Source organism: Urtica dioica, chromosome 9 (assembly GCF_054948205.1).
Source record: "Urtica dioica subsp. dioica isolate 48M chromosome 9, U.dioica_male_clone48M_v1_H2, whole genome shotgun sequence".
NCBI classification, from domain to species: Eukaryota; Viridiplantae; Streptophyta; class Magnoliopsida; order Rosales; family Urticaceae; genus Urtica; species Urtica dioica.
This window is the reverse complement of record NC_142764.1, coordinates 15,348,685-15,371,138: the sequence shown is the minus strand read 5'-3', so window position 1 is coordinate 15,371,138 and position 22,454 is coordinate 15,348,685. Positions and strand designations below refer to the sequence as shown.

Below are 22,454 nucleotides of genomic sequence, written 5' to 3'. Positions count from 1 at the left end.
AAAGAAGTATCAAACTCGAAATATAAAAATTTCATTCATGAAACTACCTAAACACAAAGCCCTAATTTGTTTAGGGGTTGAGTTTTTGCACCGTCAATATCGTCGCCGTCGTCGGAACTCGACTTCGCAACCGGAATGTCTACCGCCCGAATGAAGCTTGACTCGATGATTGGTGTGGTGTGCAAGCGAGAACCCTGTACCAAGCAACCCCAAGCACGTACGCTGTTTTTTTTTTCTTTTCAATATGGAGAGCGTTCATTTGCTGTTTTGTTTAAAAAAAATAATAAAAAAAAAAGAAAAAGAAAATGGTATATTGAGAGAGGTATAGAGGGTACTCACTTAAAAATGAAACTTTTAAGGGTACGGAGTAAAAACTCTCAACTTTTAAGGGCAGTAAGCTAAATTACCCGCTGAATTTATATGAACTTATCTAGCCAAAAACATATATATAAATTGAAAACAACAAATATCGATAATTTATTTTTTTTTTCACAAAATATCAACCAATTTCATACTAGACTGAAAACGACACGTAGTTTTTTTGTATGTGTGTGCCAGAATACACCAGAGATATGAGGAGCGTGTTGTGCACAAGTCGGTTATCGAAAATCCAATCTATGGCCACGAAAATTAACAATTATTTTCCCCAAGTTTCGCTGTTTTCCCAAATCCAAGCAAACGCAGTCAAGAAAAAAGTTTTTAATCTTTCAGTTAAACTAAAATAGAGAATCCCATTTTCTCTTACGTAATCGACTCTATCGCTATCTCGCTGAAGCCACCACCGTGCGAGCAAGCTTCCATGGCGTCTCTGCTGGCAAATGGCATTTCAAGCTTTTCTCCACAACCCACTTCGGAACCGCCAAAATTCCCAAAAGGGTTTCACCCAGTACTCGAAATATCGAAGCTTTCGACCCCCAAATCCTCGCCCACGAGAAGAAATAGGGCTTTTAGGGTTCGTTCAGATGTCGGGTACGACCAGAGGACTCTGAGCCCCGATTCGGCCTCTTCTTCGCCAGGTAAGCTCTCAACTTCGACCAGCTCGGACGATAAAATCAAAGAAATCCTCCGCAACCGTGACTACGACAAGAAATTCGGGTTCAGCATAGACATCGACTCGTTCACAATCCCGAAAGGCTTATCCGAAGAGACGATTCGTCTGATATCGACTCTGAAAGACGAGCCGGATTGGATGCTGGAATTCAGGCTGAGCGCTTACGAGAAGTTCCTGAAGATGAGAGAGCCCAAATGGTCAGACAATCTATACCCGCCCATAGACTTCCAAGACCTCTGCTATTACTCGGCGCCAAAGAAGAAGCCCACTCTGAACAGCCTAGAAGAAGCCGACCCAGAGCTCATCAAGTACTTCGACAGGCTTGGAGTCCCTCTGAACGAGCAGAACCGCCTCGCGAACGTGGCCGTGGACGCCGTCCTCGACAGCGTGTCCATCGCCACGACCCACCGGAAGACCCTCGAGGCCGCCGGAGTGATCTTCTGCTCGATATCCGAGGCCATCAAGGAGTACCCGGAGCTGGTCAAGAAGTACCTCGGGAAAGTGGTCCCGAGCGACGATAACTACTTCGCGGCCCTGAACTCGGCCGTGTTCAGCGACGGCTCGTTCTGCTTCATCCCGAAGGACACCAAGTGCCCGATGCAGATCTCGACCTACTTCCGTATCAACGCGATGGAGACCGGGCAGTTCGAGAGGACTCTGATCGTCGCGGAGGATCGCAGCTTCGTCGAGTACCTCGAGGGCTGCACCGCGCCCTCGTACGACAAGAACCAGCTCCACGCTGCGGTGGTGGAGCTCTACTGCGCCGAGGGGGCCGAGATCAAGTACTCGACGGTCCAGAACTGGTACGCCGGGGACGAGAGCGGCAAAGGAGGGATCTTCAACTTCGTGACGAAACGCGGGCTCTGCGCCGGCGACCGGTCGAAGATATCGTGGACCCAAGTCGAGACGGGGTCCGCGGTGACGTGGAAGTACCCGAGCGTGGTGCTCGAGGGGGACGACACGGTGGGCGAGTTCTACTCCGTCGCTCTCACCAACAACTACCAGCAGGCCGACACGGGCACCAAGATGATCCACAAGGGCAAGAACACGAGGAGCCGAATCATTTCCAAGGGCATCTCCGCCGGGAACTCCAGGAACTGCTATCGCGGCCTCGTCAAGGTTCTCTCCCGGGCCGACAACGCCAGAAACTCCTCGCAGTGCGATTCCATGCTCATCGGGGATAAAGCCGCCGCCAATACATACCCTTACATCGAGGTAATGTATATTCACAGAGCATGGTTTGATAAGGTCTATATTAATAGGGCGTTCTAGCTATCTCGCTGATTTCAAATTTGATTTTAAAGAACTAGGGTTGTAGTGAATTAGCCATTTACCAAAATTACCGTATGGAAATATTAGGGACAATCATGTAAAATACTATCTGATTAGGCCGTCATCAAATGTGACTAGATTTTAAACATATCTTTAACGTTGGTTACATTGCAAATCCAACGTTTCAAGTGGTCTAGTCCGATGAATTTTACATATTAATTATCTTCAACAATCCCGATGAGTTGGTCTAGTGGTACTGGTGATTCTTAGGACCTTATCAATCCCTTGTTCGATTCTCTCTGGACATAACAATCGGGGTCACAAGGGTAGTCTCCCAGACAACACGGTTATAAAAAAAAAAAATTAATATCGTCAACAACTAGTGAAGTTTGACTTAGCTGACTGTTGTACTAATCCGATGGTGATATTTTGGCCCTGGGCTGGAAGTAGTGGTGACGGCGAATGCTGAGATGTGTGAATAGCATACGGTTTGAGATTTGATTTCCATTGGACTAATGAATTCGGGAACTCTAACAAGGTCTCCCGCTTGAACTGCTAGGGCCTCGTGGACTTAGTTCGGGCACCCACTGCTAAATATATATATGGCCCAATTTAAGTAGTTTTATGTCAAGTATCATAAGGTTTTACCTTAAAACTAATTGGCAACTAGATGAGTAACTCATAACTTTATAAAACCTTGTTAAGTCTCGTAGTATATATGATGTGAGATTCTTAACATGTCCCCTTCAAAATTATTTTGATGATCGTTTGAGCTCGCTCATTTTTGGCCGGAGCTCGTTTGAGCTTTGTGGGCTATAATATCATGTTAATTATTGTGAGATTTTATAGTGGAACCTCGGTCCTACTCAGCATTTTCATGCTCTTATATTTCAAATCTCAGAGTCAGTCGGCTTTTTGATTGGCAATGTTTAATAGCTCGAAATTCTATGGTTGGTCTTACTATGATAATCTTTGTTACATTGCTCACTTTGCCTTGTTCTGGCAGGTGAAGAACCCCACGGCTCGCATAGAACACGAAGCCAGTACGTCCAAAATCGGGGAAGACCAACTCTTCTACTTCCAACAGAGGGGAATCGACTACGAGAAAGCCATGGCCGCTATGATCTCCGGGTTCTGCCGCGACGTCTTCAACGAACTCCCAGACGAGTTCGGTGCCGAAGTGAACCAACTTATGAGCCTCAAGCTCGAAGGCTCAGTCGGGTGATTCAAAAAACACAAGCTTGTTGTATTTTGTGAGCTCAAATAGTTGTCATCCAAAATATGAAAAGAAAATAAAGAAAAAAAAAACTGTGTACATAGTGGCTTCTTCTAGGTGAGAATGAATCATGGACAGTGTACCATCCTTTGCTTTTACTGATATAAGTTATTTGTACTCTTTTCTCCCCCTCAATAATGCTATGTTCTTATCCAAAAATTCATGTCTTGTGATATTTATTGAGTGTGTTTATATTGATAAGGAAGCAATACTCGTGGTGTCTTTCTCATTGGGACGATCTTATCAATACAGGAAAATACCAAAGGTTCATGATAAGATCATCTCTGTGTTGATCATCTGTTGGAAAAAAAGATCACTTGATAGGCCAATCTTTAAATGCATGTTGTATGTATGACCATACATGATAGTGCTCTTTATGTTTTCATGTATATTTTTTTTTAAAATATAAAACGCATACGCACACTAGTGTCAATATTTGACCATTTTGTCATAATAAATTTAATTTGTTTCATTGGATGGGCGTGTATGGCATTATTTATAAACGTAATTTATTTTTTATTTAATTGAAGTCAGCAATTTTTTTTGTAATATTAATAAGAGACGACTCTTATCGTTGCTCATCTATTGATAAAAAATGTATAAACAGGCAACAATTGTAAATATAAACGTAAGTCGTGGGGGTGAAGTATAGAAATGAAGCAAGCACGCTAGCTAGAAGTTGATACTTTAAATTATGGTTTTATTAGATTTAATAATGTGAATTATTGATTTATATAGCACCTTCCCAATGTCATGAAGTAGAGCAAGGTCGGCTAACTAAATACCTTGGAACCCAATGAAACGTCACCTCCTTAAATAAAATAAAATATGTACACAATACAAAAATAGTATTTAATATTCTGTCAAAAAAATAAATAAATAAATGATATTTCATAAATTCGAGTGTGTGTATAATGTACACAGATATAGAAAGTCCAAGTTGTTTTCCTTTCATTTTATATTTTTAATTCCCTTTAATCGTGACCATTCTAAGTCCCTTTTATTTTTTTTATTTTTATTTTGCTCAATATTGATGATAGTAACAATATTTTTACGAGGATGGCTCTTATTTGCTTGCCCCCAAGGAAATAAATGTACACACAAAGGACATCTAATTGAGCATTTTAGATAAGATCAATAAGCAAGTTTCTCAAAATTCATGAGCTTGTTTGAAATATCACAAATTTACAGCCAATGAAAATGTACTTGTAATGATGCTTGTAAAAATGGCAATAATTAGTTCACCAATAATGCGATTAATGGTCAAACTGCAATTGTTAAACTCAATTATTTGGCAATACCTCACAAATATTAGTGCCACATTAGAAGAAAAGACTGGTAAACATCGTATACAGAAAAATAAAAAGAATTGGACACTATATCTAGCTCACATCAAATAAGGCACTAGCTACTAATTATATGTATTGATCTAATCCGCGATATGAGACTACATATATATATATATATATATATATATATATACAAGAAACAGGCCCCGGCATTGCCCGGGAGGCTTGATAAATTTTAATTTAGATAATAATGTGAACAGTTTACAATTGTTGGTTATCACTTATCATACGTAAAAGTTAGCATTTTTTTACCACTTTTTAATATATGTTTAAACCATTTTAATTAAATAATAACTCAGATATACAAAATAAATTAGAAATAGTAAGTTGTAATTATGAACACAATTTTTTTTAGCAACACAAAAATTATAATTAACCAACATCATTACTTATATGTTCATTAGTTTTCAATAATTGTACTGATCATAAGTAATTTAAATTATAAAACTATTAATCGGCTAATAATTGTTATCGTTTTAAAGTTAGTTTAGGAAATTTTCATTTTTAGAGTTATTTTTTGAATTTTCGTTTTAGAGTTGTTCTAGAATCTTTCGTTTTTTAAAGTTGTTTCTGGAATTTTATTATATGGTTATTAATGTAATTTTAAAACTTAAATATGTATTTTTGGAATTTTTTTAAAAAAAATCTAAGGTTACTGTAGCATGAATAGTAAAATTGGGGTTTTGCTTTATATATATATATATAATAATATGATTGTAAGAAAAAGTATATTTAAAAGAAAATGGTCACACACAACTATCAATATTGCCTTGCTGTGGAGTTGACTGAAAAGTGAATTATATCACTTGAAAAATAGGCAAATTATGAAGCTGAATTATGCCCCTTTAGAGGGTTTGATTGAACCTTGGTTGTGGCTTTCCGTTTATTTGAAGTTTGAATAATAATTGTTAATATATACGTATATTTGCGTTTACTCACAATAATTTAATTAGAAATTTTCAAAGATTCTTCGCGCCGGTGAAGAAGCGTTGTCTCTTACATACATAGCAAACCTCATGTTTTCCTTCTCCTTTTGACTTCACAGCTCTTCTCTTCATTTATACTGTCCCTTCTCTCACCAATATATCTATTCTCTTAATATATATTAAATTTACAATTTGGCGGTGCGCTTTTTAGTTATACTACAGACATATTTCTATTAATATTGGTGTATTTTTATGTGAACTAACGCTCATAAATTAGGCCAACTTGAAGAATGAACGATATTTAATTTTTTTTATCACGTTAATATAGTTTTAAATATATGTGAATCGAATTATTTTATGTGTAAAGAAAATGCAAATAGCCTCGGAATTCAAGGTAGGTGATGGTTAAAAACGGTGAATACAACACAATTCAATGTATTTTAATATGTATTATGTGTAGTAAGGCCGTTTTTGTGGCTGACATTGCCCTATCCCCTAGGCTTTGCATATTAAAATTTCGGCTTCAAAATAATAGTTACCAACTTGTTTTCTTTTCCCAATCAGTTGCGTAAGGTGATCCTAAACCCCAATTATTAGTTTATTTTATTCACACAATGGTTTTTTTTTTTTTTTTGAACTAAATCACACAATGGTTTTTAGATGTGCATTAATCTACACCAATTTGAAAGCGTGACATCAATCAAACTAATATGTGTGTCCCTTCATGCACGTCTTGAAGTTTAAAGAGGCAGTTTCTGCCCATTCAAAGGGCCTAGAAAACTAATTACTCACATTATATTATCATTGGATTATTAAAATAGGGGTTATACATAAAACGGCTTCTCTTCACACACTTTTTATACACAAATATAAATATAGTAATATATAGAATGTGATGTCAATTGCAAAGTGCCAACTCAGTGACTCTTTTTGTCCTCAATTTTTGAATTTTTTAATTCCTATTATTTTTTGGCACCAAACATAACTCCACATGCCTCGCTTCACCACCATATGACCATTCACTGACCCCACACACACCCTTTCTTCAACCACCAAACCTTCTCTCTATAAATACAAATACTTATAACAATTACTTTAAAACACACAAACACAAAGTCTTATTATTTCATCTCAAACTTTGTAGTATATTTTTTGTTGTTGTTGTTGCTGCAAAAATATAATGGCTAGTCTTGCACTGAAAAGGCCTTATTACGGAGGAGGGTACTCCAAGATGGACAAAGAAGACCCCGAAGAGAGACTCCATCGCCGAGCTCAGTTCTTGATCTACAAATCGATGGACCGAGCTGAATCGCTGGCTCGGAAAAGGCCGTCTTACTTGAGGATCAGAATCAGGAAGTTGAAGGTCAGGATTGGGAAGAGGTTGACCAAGCTGAGGAAGACCATGTTGACCACAATATGCACCGCCAAAGTCAGCCTTTGCCGCCAAGTTTGCGTCCAATTAAAGACTTGCAAAAGATTGTTCGCCGGAGATGGTGAAAGGAATAATGCTCATACTCAAACTATTGTCTCTCTACCTCCTATTTTTCCTTGATGATCAATAGTGATTATTATTGTATCAACTTTGGAGTGTTTTTCTTTCTTCTTTTTCTTCTGAACGTGATGATCAATAATATATTAAAAAAATGTTTGGTTATATACTATATGAGCTATATGTTGTTGATTTTGACAAATTGCGATTGGCGGTTTTTCTCGTGTAGTACTGCCTAATTATTCGGATGATTATCACATGCTTATGCGTACATATACAGTCTTGTTTTTCTTGTTTTTGTCTACTAATCTCTCCATTGATTGAGGGAAAAAGTCACTTTATTTTTTGAGAAAGAATATGTAGAAGAACTCCATTGTTATGACGTGGTACATGATATTGTGTAGATATTCATATGTGGAGACTTGATTTTCTTTTGGCTGTTTATATATATTTTTTCACACGGAAAAGTAAAAAGTGTGTCCTCGAGATCAAGCATATGTGCATTTCATGTAAAAAAAAAACCGATCAAAACCGTTGTTTTTAGATTTTAAAAGAAAATATATTGTGTCCCAATCAAACATGTCAATATATATTATAGCTAAATTTGTGTGCTAAGACACCATATGCACACACATGGAGTGAGAAAAAAAATAAAATAGATTTAAGGGTTATGTATAGAGTGTAGTTTATTAGTTTGCACCGACGAGCATGGTTGATTGCTTGGACAGCTAGCGAATCCGTTACTATATGATATTTATCATTTTAATCAATGAATGTGGTTCACATAATTGTTTCCCTCAACGTCATTCAGAAGCCACCTTATTCACCGTAGATACGAATGGAATAATAGTTTATTAAAAAGCATCGATCCTTGAATATTCTTTTTTTATGTACATTAACTTTGTCAACATAAGCGTAATATATAATTTATAGTGCTAAGTGCTAACTAACTATATATATAATATATTAACATCAATCCCTATATAGATTCGTTCATCTATACACAATTGAATTGATTGAGCCTGCTCATGCCATTATTTGGATTAATATATATATATATATATATATATATATATATATATTTTGTTCAAGGATTAATATATATTTAAGTTGGGTTGATGTCAAACACTAGAAGTCCACCGAAAGAAACAATTTGAATTAACTCGTATATAATATTCTAATGATTTCTTGATTATTTTCAATTTTACTACTTGACAACCAAAAACTTGGACAAGATGCTGAGACATGTTTACAGGCCAGTTTTGATATATATATATATATATATATATATATATATATGTGTGTGTTTATATATATATATATATATATATATATATATATATATATATATATATATATATATATATATATATATATAAACACACACACACACACACACACATATACACACACACACAACATAGTAACTTTTGTGTTACTTATAGCCTCTATACATTATATTCCAGGTGACGAGCTCGGGAGCCAACTGTTATATATAATCTTGTAAAAAGCAAAGTGCAAAACACAACTTGAACCAAAATCAGCAGGACTAAATTAAGCTAATAATAATTTCAATTTAATAATGATTAGGGCCGGCCAAAGTTATTATGTGATCTTAGGTAAGAGTAAAAGAGTTAGGATTTTCTAAACATATATTAAAAAAATTAGGTATAATATTTGAAGCATTTTTCAATAAAATTTGAAGTTTTTTTTTAGTCTTCTTTCCACAAAAATATTTGGGGTCTTAAACCATTGCTTAGGTGGTTTAAGTCTCGGACCTACCTTGATAATAATCATGAAACAGCCCTTGATAGTAATTAATGGTAAACTGAATAAAACAAAGGGGACAAATATATATATATAAACCAACAAGAGGAATAAGTTTATAAACTAACCGATACTACATCACATAAATGTTCTTAATATATCCTTATATAAATTATGTTCCCAATATGCTCATCACATTATATATATATATATATATATATATATATATATATATATTTAAATTTGTTACATCTTTATTTTAATAAGTTTTATTAGTTATTTCGCTCTTTCTTCAACAGCGATCCTTCTTCAGACGAGAAAAAGAAGAGAATAAATTTAACAACTGGAAAAATTACAAGTTTTTGTCTGAAAAGTTTGTGGAGCTAGGTGCATTATATTATGAAACTATTAGATAAATCTTAGAGAAAAATATGTGGCTTTTTCTACAACCAAATAAATGTGTGTCCTGGCATGTACACATTCCTTAATTAGCTGCCGTACTGTACTCGTAACTGTTTTCTTCTATGGCCTTTATTTTCAGGCAATGGGCAATTTTTTTATATGCTAGCTGTACCAACACATACATATAGTATGTATGTATAGCATAATTAATGCATCTTAAAATATCTACACATTTTTCTTTGATTTTCATAAATGATGATAATTCTCCTCCATTAATATACATACAGCTACCGACACTACAATTATACGATATATGTGGACTTTTTTTTTTTTTTTTTTTTTTTTTTTTTTTTTTTAAAGAAACTCGAAAAATATATTAAAAAGAGTAAAAAAGAAAGCTTCTACTATGAAGAAGCAAAATACAAGCTAGAAAACGCTGGGCCAATCTCTAGAAAGATCGGCGAGGCTAAAAGAATTGAAAATGCAAATTTGTCTCATCATAATGAAATAATAATAATATTGTTTGAAATACGAGCTTGTATATTGAAATCCTTGAGAATAGATGCATGGTTTCCCAAAAACTTGTATATTTCCTTTCAAATACAAAGTAGGAATGTAGCATTGCATTGGGGTAATCTTTTTATCACTGTTATTATTTTGTGAAATCCTACCCAAAGAAAAAGAAAAACTTAAATTAGCATGAAAATATGTTATAGTTAAACTGGTTCTAACTTTAGGTTTCAAATTCTTTATGAATTCTTTTTTTCTTTATTAAGAAACTATTCTTATAATCTTCTGCTTTATTCATGTTAGGCAGTAAGGTACGCACACCACACATAGGCTCCACTCCACCGGATAATTAATCAAAGTCAACCATGTGACAAGAAAAGTCAAAGATCATAGCAAGCCAAGTCTTTTTGATTGATATATCAGTACTTTGAATTGCGACTGATTACGACAATCACGTGCTCAGCATGTGTATTATTACTCCACCAGATTAAACAATCATATCAAGAAGCTATATATCGGAACATAAAAAATGAAAAGAAAAGAAAGCTAAGCAGAGTATCTCATAGTTCATGAAAAAAAAAGTTCGATTATCATATTTGTTGAAATTTAAATCCAAAGGTGGAATTAATTCTAAGGAATTTGACGTTATAAATAACTAATGATTTTAAATTATATATTTATATTTTCATTTTATTTGGTGGTGTAGATATGTAATATTTTATTTTTAAAAAGAGAAGTTTTATTTCATAGAATTTATAACGATTCATCTATGAAAAAGATCAGTTTAGCCCGCGTATCTCAAGATCAATTATTTATTTCTCTCAATAATAATATTTGGAGAATATCTTTACTTTTTGGTACCTCACTTTCCATTCGAAAATTAGCTCTGACAAAACCAAATATAAACTTGAAGATTTTTCGTTTTTCCAATTATAATGAACAATGCTCGCTACCAAAATACTAATAATGATGAACAATGCTCGCTATAATGAACAATGCTAGCTAAAAATCTAAGTTTTTAATTATTATTCTGTGAAATAAAGCTTTTTCTTTTAGAAAACTACTCAACATATATTTACGAAAATTCTCAAAATATATTTCATTAAAATACACTCAATCTTAATTATTAGGAAATGGTGACATATCTAACGTATTCAAATTTATACATTTATTTACTCATTTTTTTCGGGCGCAATGTATATTTTGTCCAAATTTAACAATTGGTAATTATGGTGCAACTCAAACAAAAAAATTATATACTTATGCCGCAATTGTTGCAGGTTGGTTTGGTTTTATATAGTCGTGAGATTGAGTTAAACCAAACCAACCCGATAGTTTTAATCATTTAATTTGTTAAAGATTGCAAATATTTTATATGTACTATTATTTGCGAATACACGAAGATTTGGTAATTAAAAATGTGCGTAATTTTTATTTTAATATATAAACTTTCTAAGGATAAGTAAAAAAATTATTTTATTTGACAAAACGTATTAGATATAATATAAATATATGATTTTTACTCGAGTTTTAAAGTAATTTGTCGAGAATTACAATAAAAAAAAAAAACAACCCAAACCAACCCGATTATTTTTTGGTTGATTTGGTTTGGTTTTACTCTTTAATCGGGTAATTGATTTGGGTTATATAACTAAAAAATTAGTTATAGCCATTCGGGTTGATAGCATATGAAAAAACCGACTAACCCAACCCGATTACACCCCTAAGTGCAATCACCATAAGAATTAGGGACAAAATCGAAGATTGCAAAAGTGATACACGTCTACCTCGCTGCGTCGGAGAAATACTAGAATCTTCAATATGAGAATTAGAAGTTGATTGATTATGATTTGGAGGAATAGGCTCCAAAGAATTTGATGGCAAAACGAGGCTTCGTACATATATAGATGGAGAGATATCGATGTTATCATCAATGGGAGTGATGCCTATTATGTTATCAAAAGGCTTTGATGATAGGTCATGAAAAAGGAAGACATGTTCATGAAAAACGACAACTCGTGAAACATATATTTTATGTGTAGATTGATCATAAATTCGGTGACCTTTTTGGCCAAAAGGGTACCCAGCAAAAATTTCAGCTTTAGCTCGAGAATTGAATTTATGTCGTGGACTCATATTTTTAGCAAAACATATGCATCCAAAAACATGTAGAGATGAATATGACGGAACACGCCCAAGTAAGATTTGATGTGGTGATTGATATTTGAGTAATGGAGTTTGTTGTTTATTAATGAGTAATGGAGACATCCTTCCGAGGCGTAAATGACATAAATCAAACTTATTACAAATCTGGGAATGAAAAGCAAAATTTGAAATAAAATGAACATCTAAATAAAAGAGTTTATTGCGATCTCTACCTCGACCAATCGTCGCCTTCGTGAGTCGGTCCTGAAATAAACATCCAGAAAGAGAAAAAAAAATGACATCACAATTAGAAGATTTTATTAATTGTGAGATAGATAATAAATTGAATTTGAATGAAAGAATGTGGAAAACATTCGTGAGAGTAAGAGTCGGAGAATGATTGACTGTGCCAATATGAGTTACAGGCGCATGAGATTTATCAAGTAATTCAACCAAAATTTTGGTGTCAATAGCAACATAAGAAGAGAAATATGATAATGATGAACATATGTGATTAGACGCATCGGAATCTATAATCCAACCTAGAGAAGAACAAGAGAGTAACGTACCTGTGAGATGAGCAGAGGGTCTGGTAGTGTCTTCGGCTGCAAGGAGAGCAAGAAGCTTGTTGTATTGTGCAGTAGTCAATTGACCAATGAAGTGAGCGGAAGCAGGTTTAGTGGCTGACTTGTCTGGGAAGCCGTGGATCTGATAACAGGTCGCGATGGTGTGACCATGCTTGTTACAATGGTCACAGAAGGGTCATTGTCATTTGCCGGTGTGACGAGAGGCTGATGATGATGACGACCAGGGCTGTTTTGATGATGTGTGGAAGGCTGCAGATTCGACAGTTGGTGTGGACTTAATGTTGAGCTCTTGCTGCTTATCGTCTTGGCGAATCAAATTATAAATTCGCTGAATGGAAGGAAATGGTTCCATGAGAAGGACTTGGCTACGGATAGCCGAAAAACTATCATGAAGCCCTTGAAGAAACTCCATGGCACGATCTTGATTCTATTGATCGGCGATAACTTTTGCGTTGCCGCAGATGCATGGTGGGGATGGAGTAATGGATGTAAGCTCATCCCATAGGGATTTGAGTTGGGTGAAATAGAGAGTAATTGATAGTCCCTCTTGCTTGAGGTTTGAGATTGACTGTTTGAGTTGATAAATTTTAGGGGCATTTGATTGAGAAAAACGGTCATAGAGATCCGACCATATTTGAGCTGCAGTTTCAGCATAAAGAATGCTAGGACGGATCTCGGGTGAGACGGAATTTAGGATCCAACTGCTCATTTAATCATTGTAGCATTCCCAATTTTGAATTTCATTTTCTGTTTCAGGCTTTGGAAGAGATCCATTCACAAAACCGACTTTATTTTTAGCCCGGAGAGCCATGGTGATAGCTCGATTCCATGTACCGTAATTATCACCCGTTAGAAGTGGTGTAACGAGGATGGTAGATGGACTATCTGAATGGTGAATTGCATAAGGAAAAGAGACAGCCGGAGTCGGCGGAGTAACCGACATAGGGTCTGTGAAATTGTTTTCAGAAGACATTGTTGAGAGAAAAAAAAAAAAAAAAAAACAAAAGAGCAGAGAAGAGAATTGCTACTGCTCTAATACCATAATAAAATGCACATTTTCCCACTATACATATAGTACTACATAGCACCAAAGAAGCTAAACAATGACAATTAGAAAAGATAATCCTTTCATTGAACATAAAGAAAGGGAAGGGCAGTCTTGATTTATAACCTAAAAAAAACAAAAAAGGGAAGCGAAATTCAAAGAGCAGCAGCAGCGGGAGCGGAAAGCTCCTCGACTTTGTGGACGACCGCCATAGTGGCACCAACCATGGTGTGAACGAGCTCTCCTTCCTTGAAGAAGAGGAAAGTGGGCAGATAATTAATTCTCATCTCCTCAGACACGCTCTCTAGCTCGTCCGCGTCCACTTTCAGGAACACCACTTCTGGCTTCTTCTTCGCCATTGCATCAATAATTGGCGTGATCAGCTTGCACACTTGGCACCACGACCCCATGAAATAAACCACCACCTGCAATTATTATTATTATTATTATTATTATTATTTTAATATTTTTCACCTAAACACAGTTAAGCCTTACATTTTCTTCTTTTAAAAAAAAATCCACCACGAAAACCTAAAGTAAATAAAACTGGAATTATTTTCCCCACAAAAATAGTGTTCCCTCATAGAGGTCAACTTGACTTGATAACAGATTTTAATTGCGTTTCTATCGAGTCCAAGGTCCGAAATCAAGATGTCAAATTTCATGGAGTGTCATCGATCACAGAGTCCGTCATATAATCATTCTCATGGGAAATTCGTTCTAACAAAAATTGAAAAAGAGAACGACAGTACCAATTTCTTGGAGTCCTTTCCGATCTGAAACTGTTCTTTCCAGGAATCGACGCTGTGGCAACTAACGACTGGGCTACCGGCAGACATATCTCTCTTTCTCTCTTCCAACGCTAATCTCAGAAATCTCTGTCGAACTGACAACAAATTAGGGCGACTCGCCTATTCGTTTATTTATATAGCCGGGCAAAAAGGTTTTATTTTATTTTATTCTATTGTTCAAACTTCAAATTACCAAAATGACCACGGCCGTGATGGCGAATGTTCACATAATATACATGGTTGGTTGTATTGTGGGGTGATGATTTTTTTTTTCTTGAAATATTTTTTTCATTGAATTTTAGGAACTAAATTAAAGTGTGTTCGTATATACCATTGCTAGTCATAGAGCAAATTATTATTATTATTATTATTATTATTATTATTATTATTATTATTATTATTATTATTATTATTATTATAGTGTGTATGTTTTACGTGTACTAAAAACGATAATTAAAAAACCATGTTAATCAAACAAATTATCATTGTGTCAAGAGTCAATACACATAATATATAAATAAAGGTGCAATCATATTTGAGCAAGTTTATGAGCAAGTATGAGCTTTTCAGTGCATTAAGATAAAAATAAAAAGTTTAAGTTACAATACATACTTTTTTCAAAAGTGAGACGGTAGAATCACTCCCTGCATCTCATTTCTCTTAAATTATATGCACTATTTCAAGGAACCCTAAAAAAAAAAAAAAAAAAAAAAAAAACTATTTCTGTGTACTCTCGGGCTTTGCTTCTAAACGTCATTTCATGATCCTTGAGTACTAGCAACTAGAGAGGAAGATGCGGGTGGATTCCCTCGGGCTTGATGTCAATCTCCGATTCCTCGGAGACGTGTTTTGCGAGCTCTTGTTTATAGCTGTGTGAGCAAATCGAGCAACAGTTTGCGTTTCTGGAAGAATTAGCATTCTCCGACAAGCCGACCTTCTCGGCTATATTAACAATAGCCAAACGAACCAAGAAAAATAATCAGAGGTTACAAATCAACTAGTTACAAATCACTTATTTTTTTCCCTATTAAAATAGTATACAATCAGACAAAGGAACTTGAATCCATAACACATTACATAGAAAGTTCATTACTCTCTGGATGACATGTGGAACAGATAAGTCAAAGGAAACATATAACTTAAATAATACTAACACTATTAAGCAAAAACGGTTCACAAACGAAGAGAGTCTCAGCTATAAAATACTTACTGGAAGCAATACGTGGGAAAGTTGTTAAACTTAATTACTTGAGCTTCATATCAGACTTTCTGAAATTGGAGTGATATGCAATAATGTCGATGCTCTTTTTTTTTTTTTTTTTTTTTTTTTTTTTTTTTTTTATACGTTGCAGCAACTCTAATTAACTTAATAATCAAGCCTTTTCACACTCTTTAGTTACTTTGCTAATACCACCCACAACCAATGAAATTTCTAAAAAATATTGAGAAATGCCACTATTTTCTAAAACTCTAACTAACTTAATAATCAAGCAACATTTTCACAACTTTTTAAATACTTCATGCTAATACCACCCACAACCAATGAAGTAGAAAAATATTGAGAAATGCCACTACTTTCTATGAATCATTGTTGCCCTGCCAAAGTACTTTATCTGAATCATTGTGAGTTCATCGCAACTTTATCTTAATCAATATGTACACAACAAAGATGATTTATGTTATCATTTTATGAAATTTGCGAAACCAGGATGATAAAGTGAAAGTGGTACACTCTACTGTTTGTTATGAGAACCAATACAAATCTCCAAACCCTATTTGGGACAAAATAACCAACTGTGATTTAAGGTTCTTATCTCTTTATGATCCTTATTATTTAAAACATGATTCTTCACATGCTAGGATTGAGGAACCTCATACTGTAAGTCATTATTCTGTTTATGTAGCATTCAAGTTCACTTCATTTAGACTGTACTTAACTCTCTTTTTCTTTCATTATTACAGAGATTTCTCAGCCCAATGAGGGCAGTTCAAGGAGACCTGACAAATCATCTTGGGACACAGTCAAATCTAGGCCATATGTTTCAGGTTTATACTAAAATAAATAAATAAATAACTTTAAAAACTTTGATCACACCTATAACACCCGTCTCCGAACACACAATATGCTGCTCTCTTAAGGAATTCCAGCGGCTTGTGCTTGCAACCGAGTCTGAGCCAATACGAAATCAGAACCATACTGACCAAAAAATCAGACCCTAATTAAAACAACAAATCCGAAGCAAATTGATCGACATACCAGTCTGAGCCATGAAATCGATCGACAAATCTTCAAGCATTTGAATCATCCATTTGGAAATTAGGGCTTCGTTCAAGAAGAAGAGATAAGCGAGAGTGAAGAGAGAGAGAGAGCGCGCTGAGTTCGAGGTCCAGGTCGAAATCGAGATCGAGAGAGAGCAGATGAAATTAAGTCTGAAAACATCGTTCACACGTGTGTCAATTGGAATGGTTTTTTTTTTTCCACACAATTTTTGAAGTAAAGTAGAATACAATTTTCCTCGTATTTTCTATCAAATATTTGTTCTTCTTATTTTTCTCAATAAAAAAAAATATATTTTGGATTGTTAGTTTTCTTTCCCTCTTGAGTCCATGCAACTCTTGGTGGATACATGAAAATTTGCTGAAAACATGTCTGATGTCAGATTTTTTTTATTTGTTCTTTTTAGCGCTTGTATAATTAAACACCAATCTTCTTATCCCGTTGATGAATATTTGACTTCTAATGAGTTTCCTTTTTTTTTTTTTTTGAGGGAATGAGTTTCCTTTTTAATAGTTGAGTACTCAAATATTTTGAATCGGAGTCGATTTTCTTTATTGTCCTGTGATGGAAAATACTTTTGTTGGAAGCCATTTGGAATTACGCCTCTCTCTCTCTCTGCTTTGAGTGATAATTTTGTTAACTGCTAAATAACCAAAAATAGCTATGAGATATGAGGGTTTTCTGAATGACATTACGACTCTATTACTGTTTTATTTTTTTATGGTAGAAAATTTAATTTTTCTTGGCCACTTAGCTATGAGATCAAAATTATAGCTCGTTGATTAGTTCTTTGAGTCACTACTAATATTGTCTTGTTTCTTTTGGTTCCCTTATGAAATTTTGATGTGCATGCAATCAACCTTGTATTATTTGTTTTATTTCCAATCGAAGCAATATTACGACCTGTATAACTTACTTTTCGTTCCATCGAAAAACATGATAGTTTTATTTGATTTTTTGAAGTTTTTCTTTCTAAATATCGTGAGATAATAATTGTTAAAATATTTTAATCAGATGTTTTCTGTATTCTGCTATTTTTGGATTTCCACAGTAGCTTTTAATTTTATGGTTTTACATCTATAATGGTTGCATTTGGTTAAGATTAAAAAGCCCTGTTTTTGTTTTTAGAAAAAACTAAACTATTTATTTGGTGTTTGGCAAAATTATTTTTAAAAAAAATTTCAAAAGCGATTTTAGATTTTGTACATGAGATGAAAAAGCTAGTATTCTTATCTTTTAGAAAAGAGTAAATGGCGGCAAAAGTCCCTAAAGTTTCCGGAAACAGCTAAGTTGGTCCCTATTCTTTTTTTTTTTACGGCGAAAGTCCTTCATGTTGAGTTTTCGTCATGCCGTTGATCCCCAACCCCATTTTGATGTTAATAAGTAACGATTTTAGGTCAAAAACGTTAGTTTTGACTGAAAACGTATTTTAATTCAGAAATTAAACAATAAAACAAATAAAAACGTGTGATAAACCGTCCTTGCGCGCGCGAAGCACCGGAGCTGAGGAGCGTCGCCGGAACCGGAGAAACCCGAGGACTCCGTGCCTGGTCGGAGGAGCTTGCGCGTCCACCGCCGAAAAGCTTATATGCAGGAGAAAAGTTTGACGCCGAGGGCGCGCAGAGGGTGTTCGACGCGGCCCAGCTCGCGGGAGTCGTGCCCGACGCGAGGCTGTGCGGGCTGGTGATCAACGCGTGGGCGGGGTCGGGGCGGGGAGACGGGGCCCGGGCGGCGTTCGAGAACATGAGGCGGGCCGGGATTCGGCCCAGCGACCGCTGCGTGGCTCTGGTGCTGTCGGGCTACGAGCGGGAAGGGAGGCCCCAGAGAGCGCTGGAGTTCGTGGCGGAGCTGGAGAGAGACGGGGTTGGGATCGGGAGAGAGGCCGCGGAGACGCTCGCCGCTTGGTTTCGGAGCCTCGGCGTCGTCGAAGAGCTCGAGCCCCTTTTCAGGGACTTTGGTGGGTTGGGTTTGGCTATGGCTGTTGAAGCTTTGATTGATTGAACCACCTTTTATTTGTTTTATTTGTTTTATTGTTTAATTTCTGAATTAAAATACATTTTCAGTCAAAACTAACGTTTTTGACCTAAAATCGTTACTTATTAACGTCAAAATGGGGTTGGGGATCAACGGCATGACGAAAACTCAACATGAAGGACTTTCGCCGTAAAAAAAAAAAAGAATAGGGACCAACTTAGCTGTTTCCGGAAACTTTAGGGACTTTTGCCGCCATTTACTCTTTAGAAAAAGTGTTTTTAAGTTTGGTATATAAATTACTGTAATATCCTCGTACAAATATATGTATATAAATAAACATATTAATTATTATTAAAAACATGTCTATTTTACTCTTTTTACTATGATATATTTATTTTACCAAACGCTAAATCAGTTTTTGTTACCAACAACAACTGTTTTATAAACAGTTTACCAAACACCTTGTCAGTTTTTGAAAAAAACAGTTTTTTTTTTCAAAAACTGAATCTAATTTTTTTTTTTTTTTTAAAAACAGAGCCAATGACACCATTTGGCATAACTTTTTTTTTTAATGCTTTTAGATTCAGTTTTTGGAAAAAAAAATGTTTTTTTAAAAAACTGATAGGTGTTTGGTAAACTGTTTATAAAATAGCTGTTGTTGGTAACAAAAGTTGATTTAGCGTTTAGTAAAATAAATATATTCTAGTAAAAAGACTAAAATAGACATGTTCTTAAAAATTAAATAATAATTATTAATATGATTATTTATATGCATATATATGAATTATAATTACAAACTAGATAAATATGGATTGTAAAAATTTTATTTTATTTTTAATATAAAGTTTTTAATTATTGACATCAATTCAAACTACAGATTCATCGTTTTTACTAAACTTGCAGCAATCTCATCTCGTAACTGGTCCATACTACTAAACTTGCAGCAATCTCATCTCGTACCTTTATACATGTTGATACGTTATTTTGTTGGCTTTATTTTTTAGTGCAACTGGTATGGAAAGATGTCGGCTGTTATGTTTTTCACTTCTGGTTTGACATCTTTCCTCCTGTGTGCAGACAGTATTTCTGACAAGTTTCCAGTTTTAACAGATTGCTTTGCTGGTGACTTATTGCTGAGTTATTGCCTCGCTGTTGTCTTCATTACATGATATCTGCCTCGCTGGAGCCTTCATTGCAGGATATCCTTCGCTGATGTTCTTCATTGCATGATATTCGCTTTGATGGAGTTTTTATTATGAGATATTCGCTTGAGGCCGGGTAAGGAAACCCGAGATATCTTCCAGGGTTGTCCGCTGCTATAAAAGCCTTGCGCTCTCCCTTAACAGCCTCGACACTTTTGATCAAACACGCAGAGCTCTTAGACGTGCAAGACCGGCGGACTGGGAGGTTGTGTGTTTTGGTTTTAAGTGGTGTATTCTCTCAAACACTTTTCCACAGATTGAGTGTATGTGAGAGTTGGGTTCTTGTGCTTTTCGTGATTGAAGGTTCACGTATCACTGAAGACTGAAGGTCATCCGAGCCAGGAGGTTGCTCGAAGAGTGGAATTGAGACGGAGCTCAAATTCAGGGGGAGTCCCTGTCTAGGTGATCACTGGTAGTAATAGTCTCTAGGTTTTATTGATTTGTTGATTGTAATCAGATATAACCTTGTGTGTACTATTGACTACGAGATAGTGAAAATCCTTTCCACTGGCAGCGTGCCCCCAGATGTAGGTGTGTTTCACCGAACTGGGTAACCATATCGTGTGTCCTTGTTTACTGCACTTTTGTTGTTTATCCATATCTGTGTTCAAGCAAGTTGTCGGACACATTGTCAATACATTGTGTGCGACATCTTGTCTCTGCGACTAATCAGAATTTTCAATTGGTATCAGAGCGGGCACCTTAACCTTTTAGGTGGTTTCCTGGATTTTTTTTATTGCCTATTATGGATAGTTCCCGAGAGGGAGGTTCTGTCAATCGTCCTGCAGTACTCGACGGAACCAACTATGGTTATTGGAAGACACGCATGACCGCTTTCTTGAAGTCTCTTGACAGCCGAACATGGAAAGCTGTGATACACGGGTGGGAAGCTCCTATGACGACTGATGACAAAGGAGCTCGTACTAGTACAAAACCCGAAAGGAGCTCGTACTAGTACAAAACCCGAAAAGGACTGGACCCCCACTGAAGATGAGGCGGCCCTTGGTAACTCTCGTGCTCTTAATGCTATATTTAACGGAGTCGATAAAGATGTTTTCAGGTTGATAAACACTTGCACAACTGCCAAGGAGGCCTGGGAAATTCTCTCTGTTGCCTATGAGGGAACTACAAAGGTCCGTGAGCAGAAGCTTCAATATCTTACCACCAATTTTGAAGCCCTCACGATGCTCGAGGATGAATCAGTTGCCGAATTCAACGTTCGCATTCGTGATCTTGCCAATGAATCTTATTCTCTCGGAAAACCCATGACAGATGAAGAGCTTGTTCGAAAAACCCTAAGGGCCTTGAGCTCTAGGTTTAAAATGAAAATCACGGCCATTGAGGAAGTTCATGACCTAAAGACGCTGAAGTTCGACGAGCTCATGGGATCCCTCATGACCTTTGAGCTCTCCCTTCCTAAGGTGGAAAAGAAACACAAAGGGATGGCCCTCAAAAGCTCTGTTCATGAACAAAATGAACAGGTATACTCAGACTCTGACAATGATATTGACGATACTATAGCTATGCTTGCAAAAAATTATAGCAGGGTCATGAAAAGACTCAACCAGATGAATGAGAAAAATGTCTCGCAAGATGTCAAGGACAATTTCCAACAACGATTCCAGAAGAATGCTAATCCTCACAGGAATAGTAAAAGCGGTGAACGATCTGGCAAAGCCAAAGGCATTCAGTATCATGAATGTGAAGGTTTTGGACACATTCAAAAGGAGTGTCCCAACTTTCTCAAGAAACAGAAAAAGGGTTACAACGCTACTCTTTCGGATGAAGAAGATGAAGATAGCGACTCAGATCAGATAAGTAACTTTGTAGCCTTTACTGCCTCTGTCCATACTCATGAGTCTACTAATGAATTTGGTGAATGTTCTCATAAATATGTTCTAGATGAAGAACTTTCTGACGATGCTATGAATGAAGCATACAATACCCTGCACACCAAATGGGTTGAGGAATCCCAGATTCTGGATAAACAGAGAGCTCTTATTCTTTCCCTGACTGAAGACAAGGCAAGGATTCTTGAGACAATTGTGGATCTGAAGAAGGAAGTCAGTCGGCTGAATGGTGAACTTGATCAAATGACTAAATCAGTCAGAATGTTGAACTCTGGGACTGACAGCCTCGGCAAAATCCTCACCATCGGGAAACCTGCGAAGAACATGAAGGGGCTTGGTTATACCCATGGAACTTCATCTTCCCAGACCACTTTCGTTCCTCAGAAGCAGTCTAGCCAGATGTCGCGAAACATGCCTCAACCATCTGGTAATAACAATTTTCCTCGGAATCATCTCTCTGAACCAACCAGGTCTCCCGTCAACAGAGCTCGTTGGGTTTGCCATTATTGTGGAAGAAAGGGGCACATTCGTCCGTTCTGC

General features: G+C 36.0%; 3 protein-coding genes and 1 long non-coding RNA gene across 4 annotated transcripts; 2 read left to right on the top strand and 2 right to left on the bottom strand.

Annotated features, from left to right (window-relative positions):
* The first annotated feature begins 613 nt into the window (after positions 1-613).
* Positions 614-3,719, top strand: ABCI8 (ATP binding cassette protein 1). The gene is made up of 2 exons (XM_089626002.1): positions 614-2,266; positions 3,330-3,719. Exons 1-2 carry the CDS (start codon positions 800-802, stop codon positions 3,546-3,548), a joined length of 1,686 nt encoding a protein of 561 aa, XP_089482128.1. The 5' UTR covers positions 614-799; the 3' UTR covers positions 3,549-3,719.
* Positions 3,720-6,977: 3,258 nt separating this feature from the next.
* LOC149385228 (uncharacterized) lies at positions 6,978-7,532 on the top strand. The gene has a single exon (XM_089627088.1). It carries the CDS (start codon positions 7,055-7,057, stop codon positions 7,424-7,426), a length of 372 nt encoding a protein of 123 aa, XP_089483214.1. The 5' UTR covers positions 6,978-7,054; the 3' UTR covers positions 7,427-7,532.
* Positions 7,533-13,803: 6,271 nt separating this feature from the next.
* On the bottom strand, positions 13,804-14,707 carry LOC149385227 (thioredoxin H3-like). The gene is made up of 2 exons (XM_089627150.1): positions 14,572-14,707; positions 13,804-14,244 (listed from the first exon to the last, which is right to left on the bottom strand). The coding sequence occupies exons 1-2, from the start codon at positions 14,656-14,658 to the stop codon at positions 13,975-13,977; spliced, it is 357 nt and encodes a 118-aa protein (XP_089483276.1). The 5' UTR covers positions 14,659-14,707; the 3' UTR covers positions 13,804-13,974.
* A 536-nt stretch (positions 14,708-15,243) lies between these two features.
* LOC149385226 (uncharacterized) lies at positions 15,244-16,972 on the bottom strand. Its single transcript, XR_016301182.1, has 3 exons — positions 16,868-16,972; positions 16,706-16,780; positions 15,244-15,552 (listed from the first exon to the last, which is right to left on the bottom strand). It is a non-coding gene; the product is annotated as an uncharacterized LOC149385226 (long non-coding RNA).
* Positions 16,973-22,454: the final 5,482 nt, after the last annotated feature.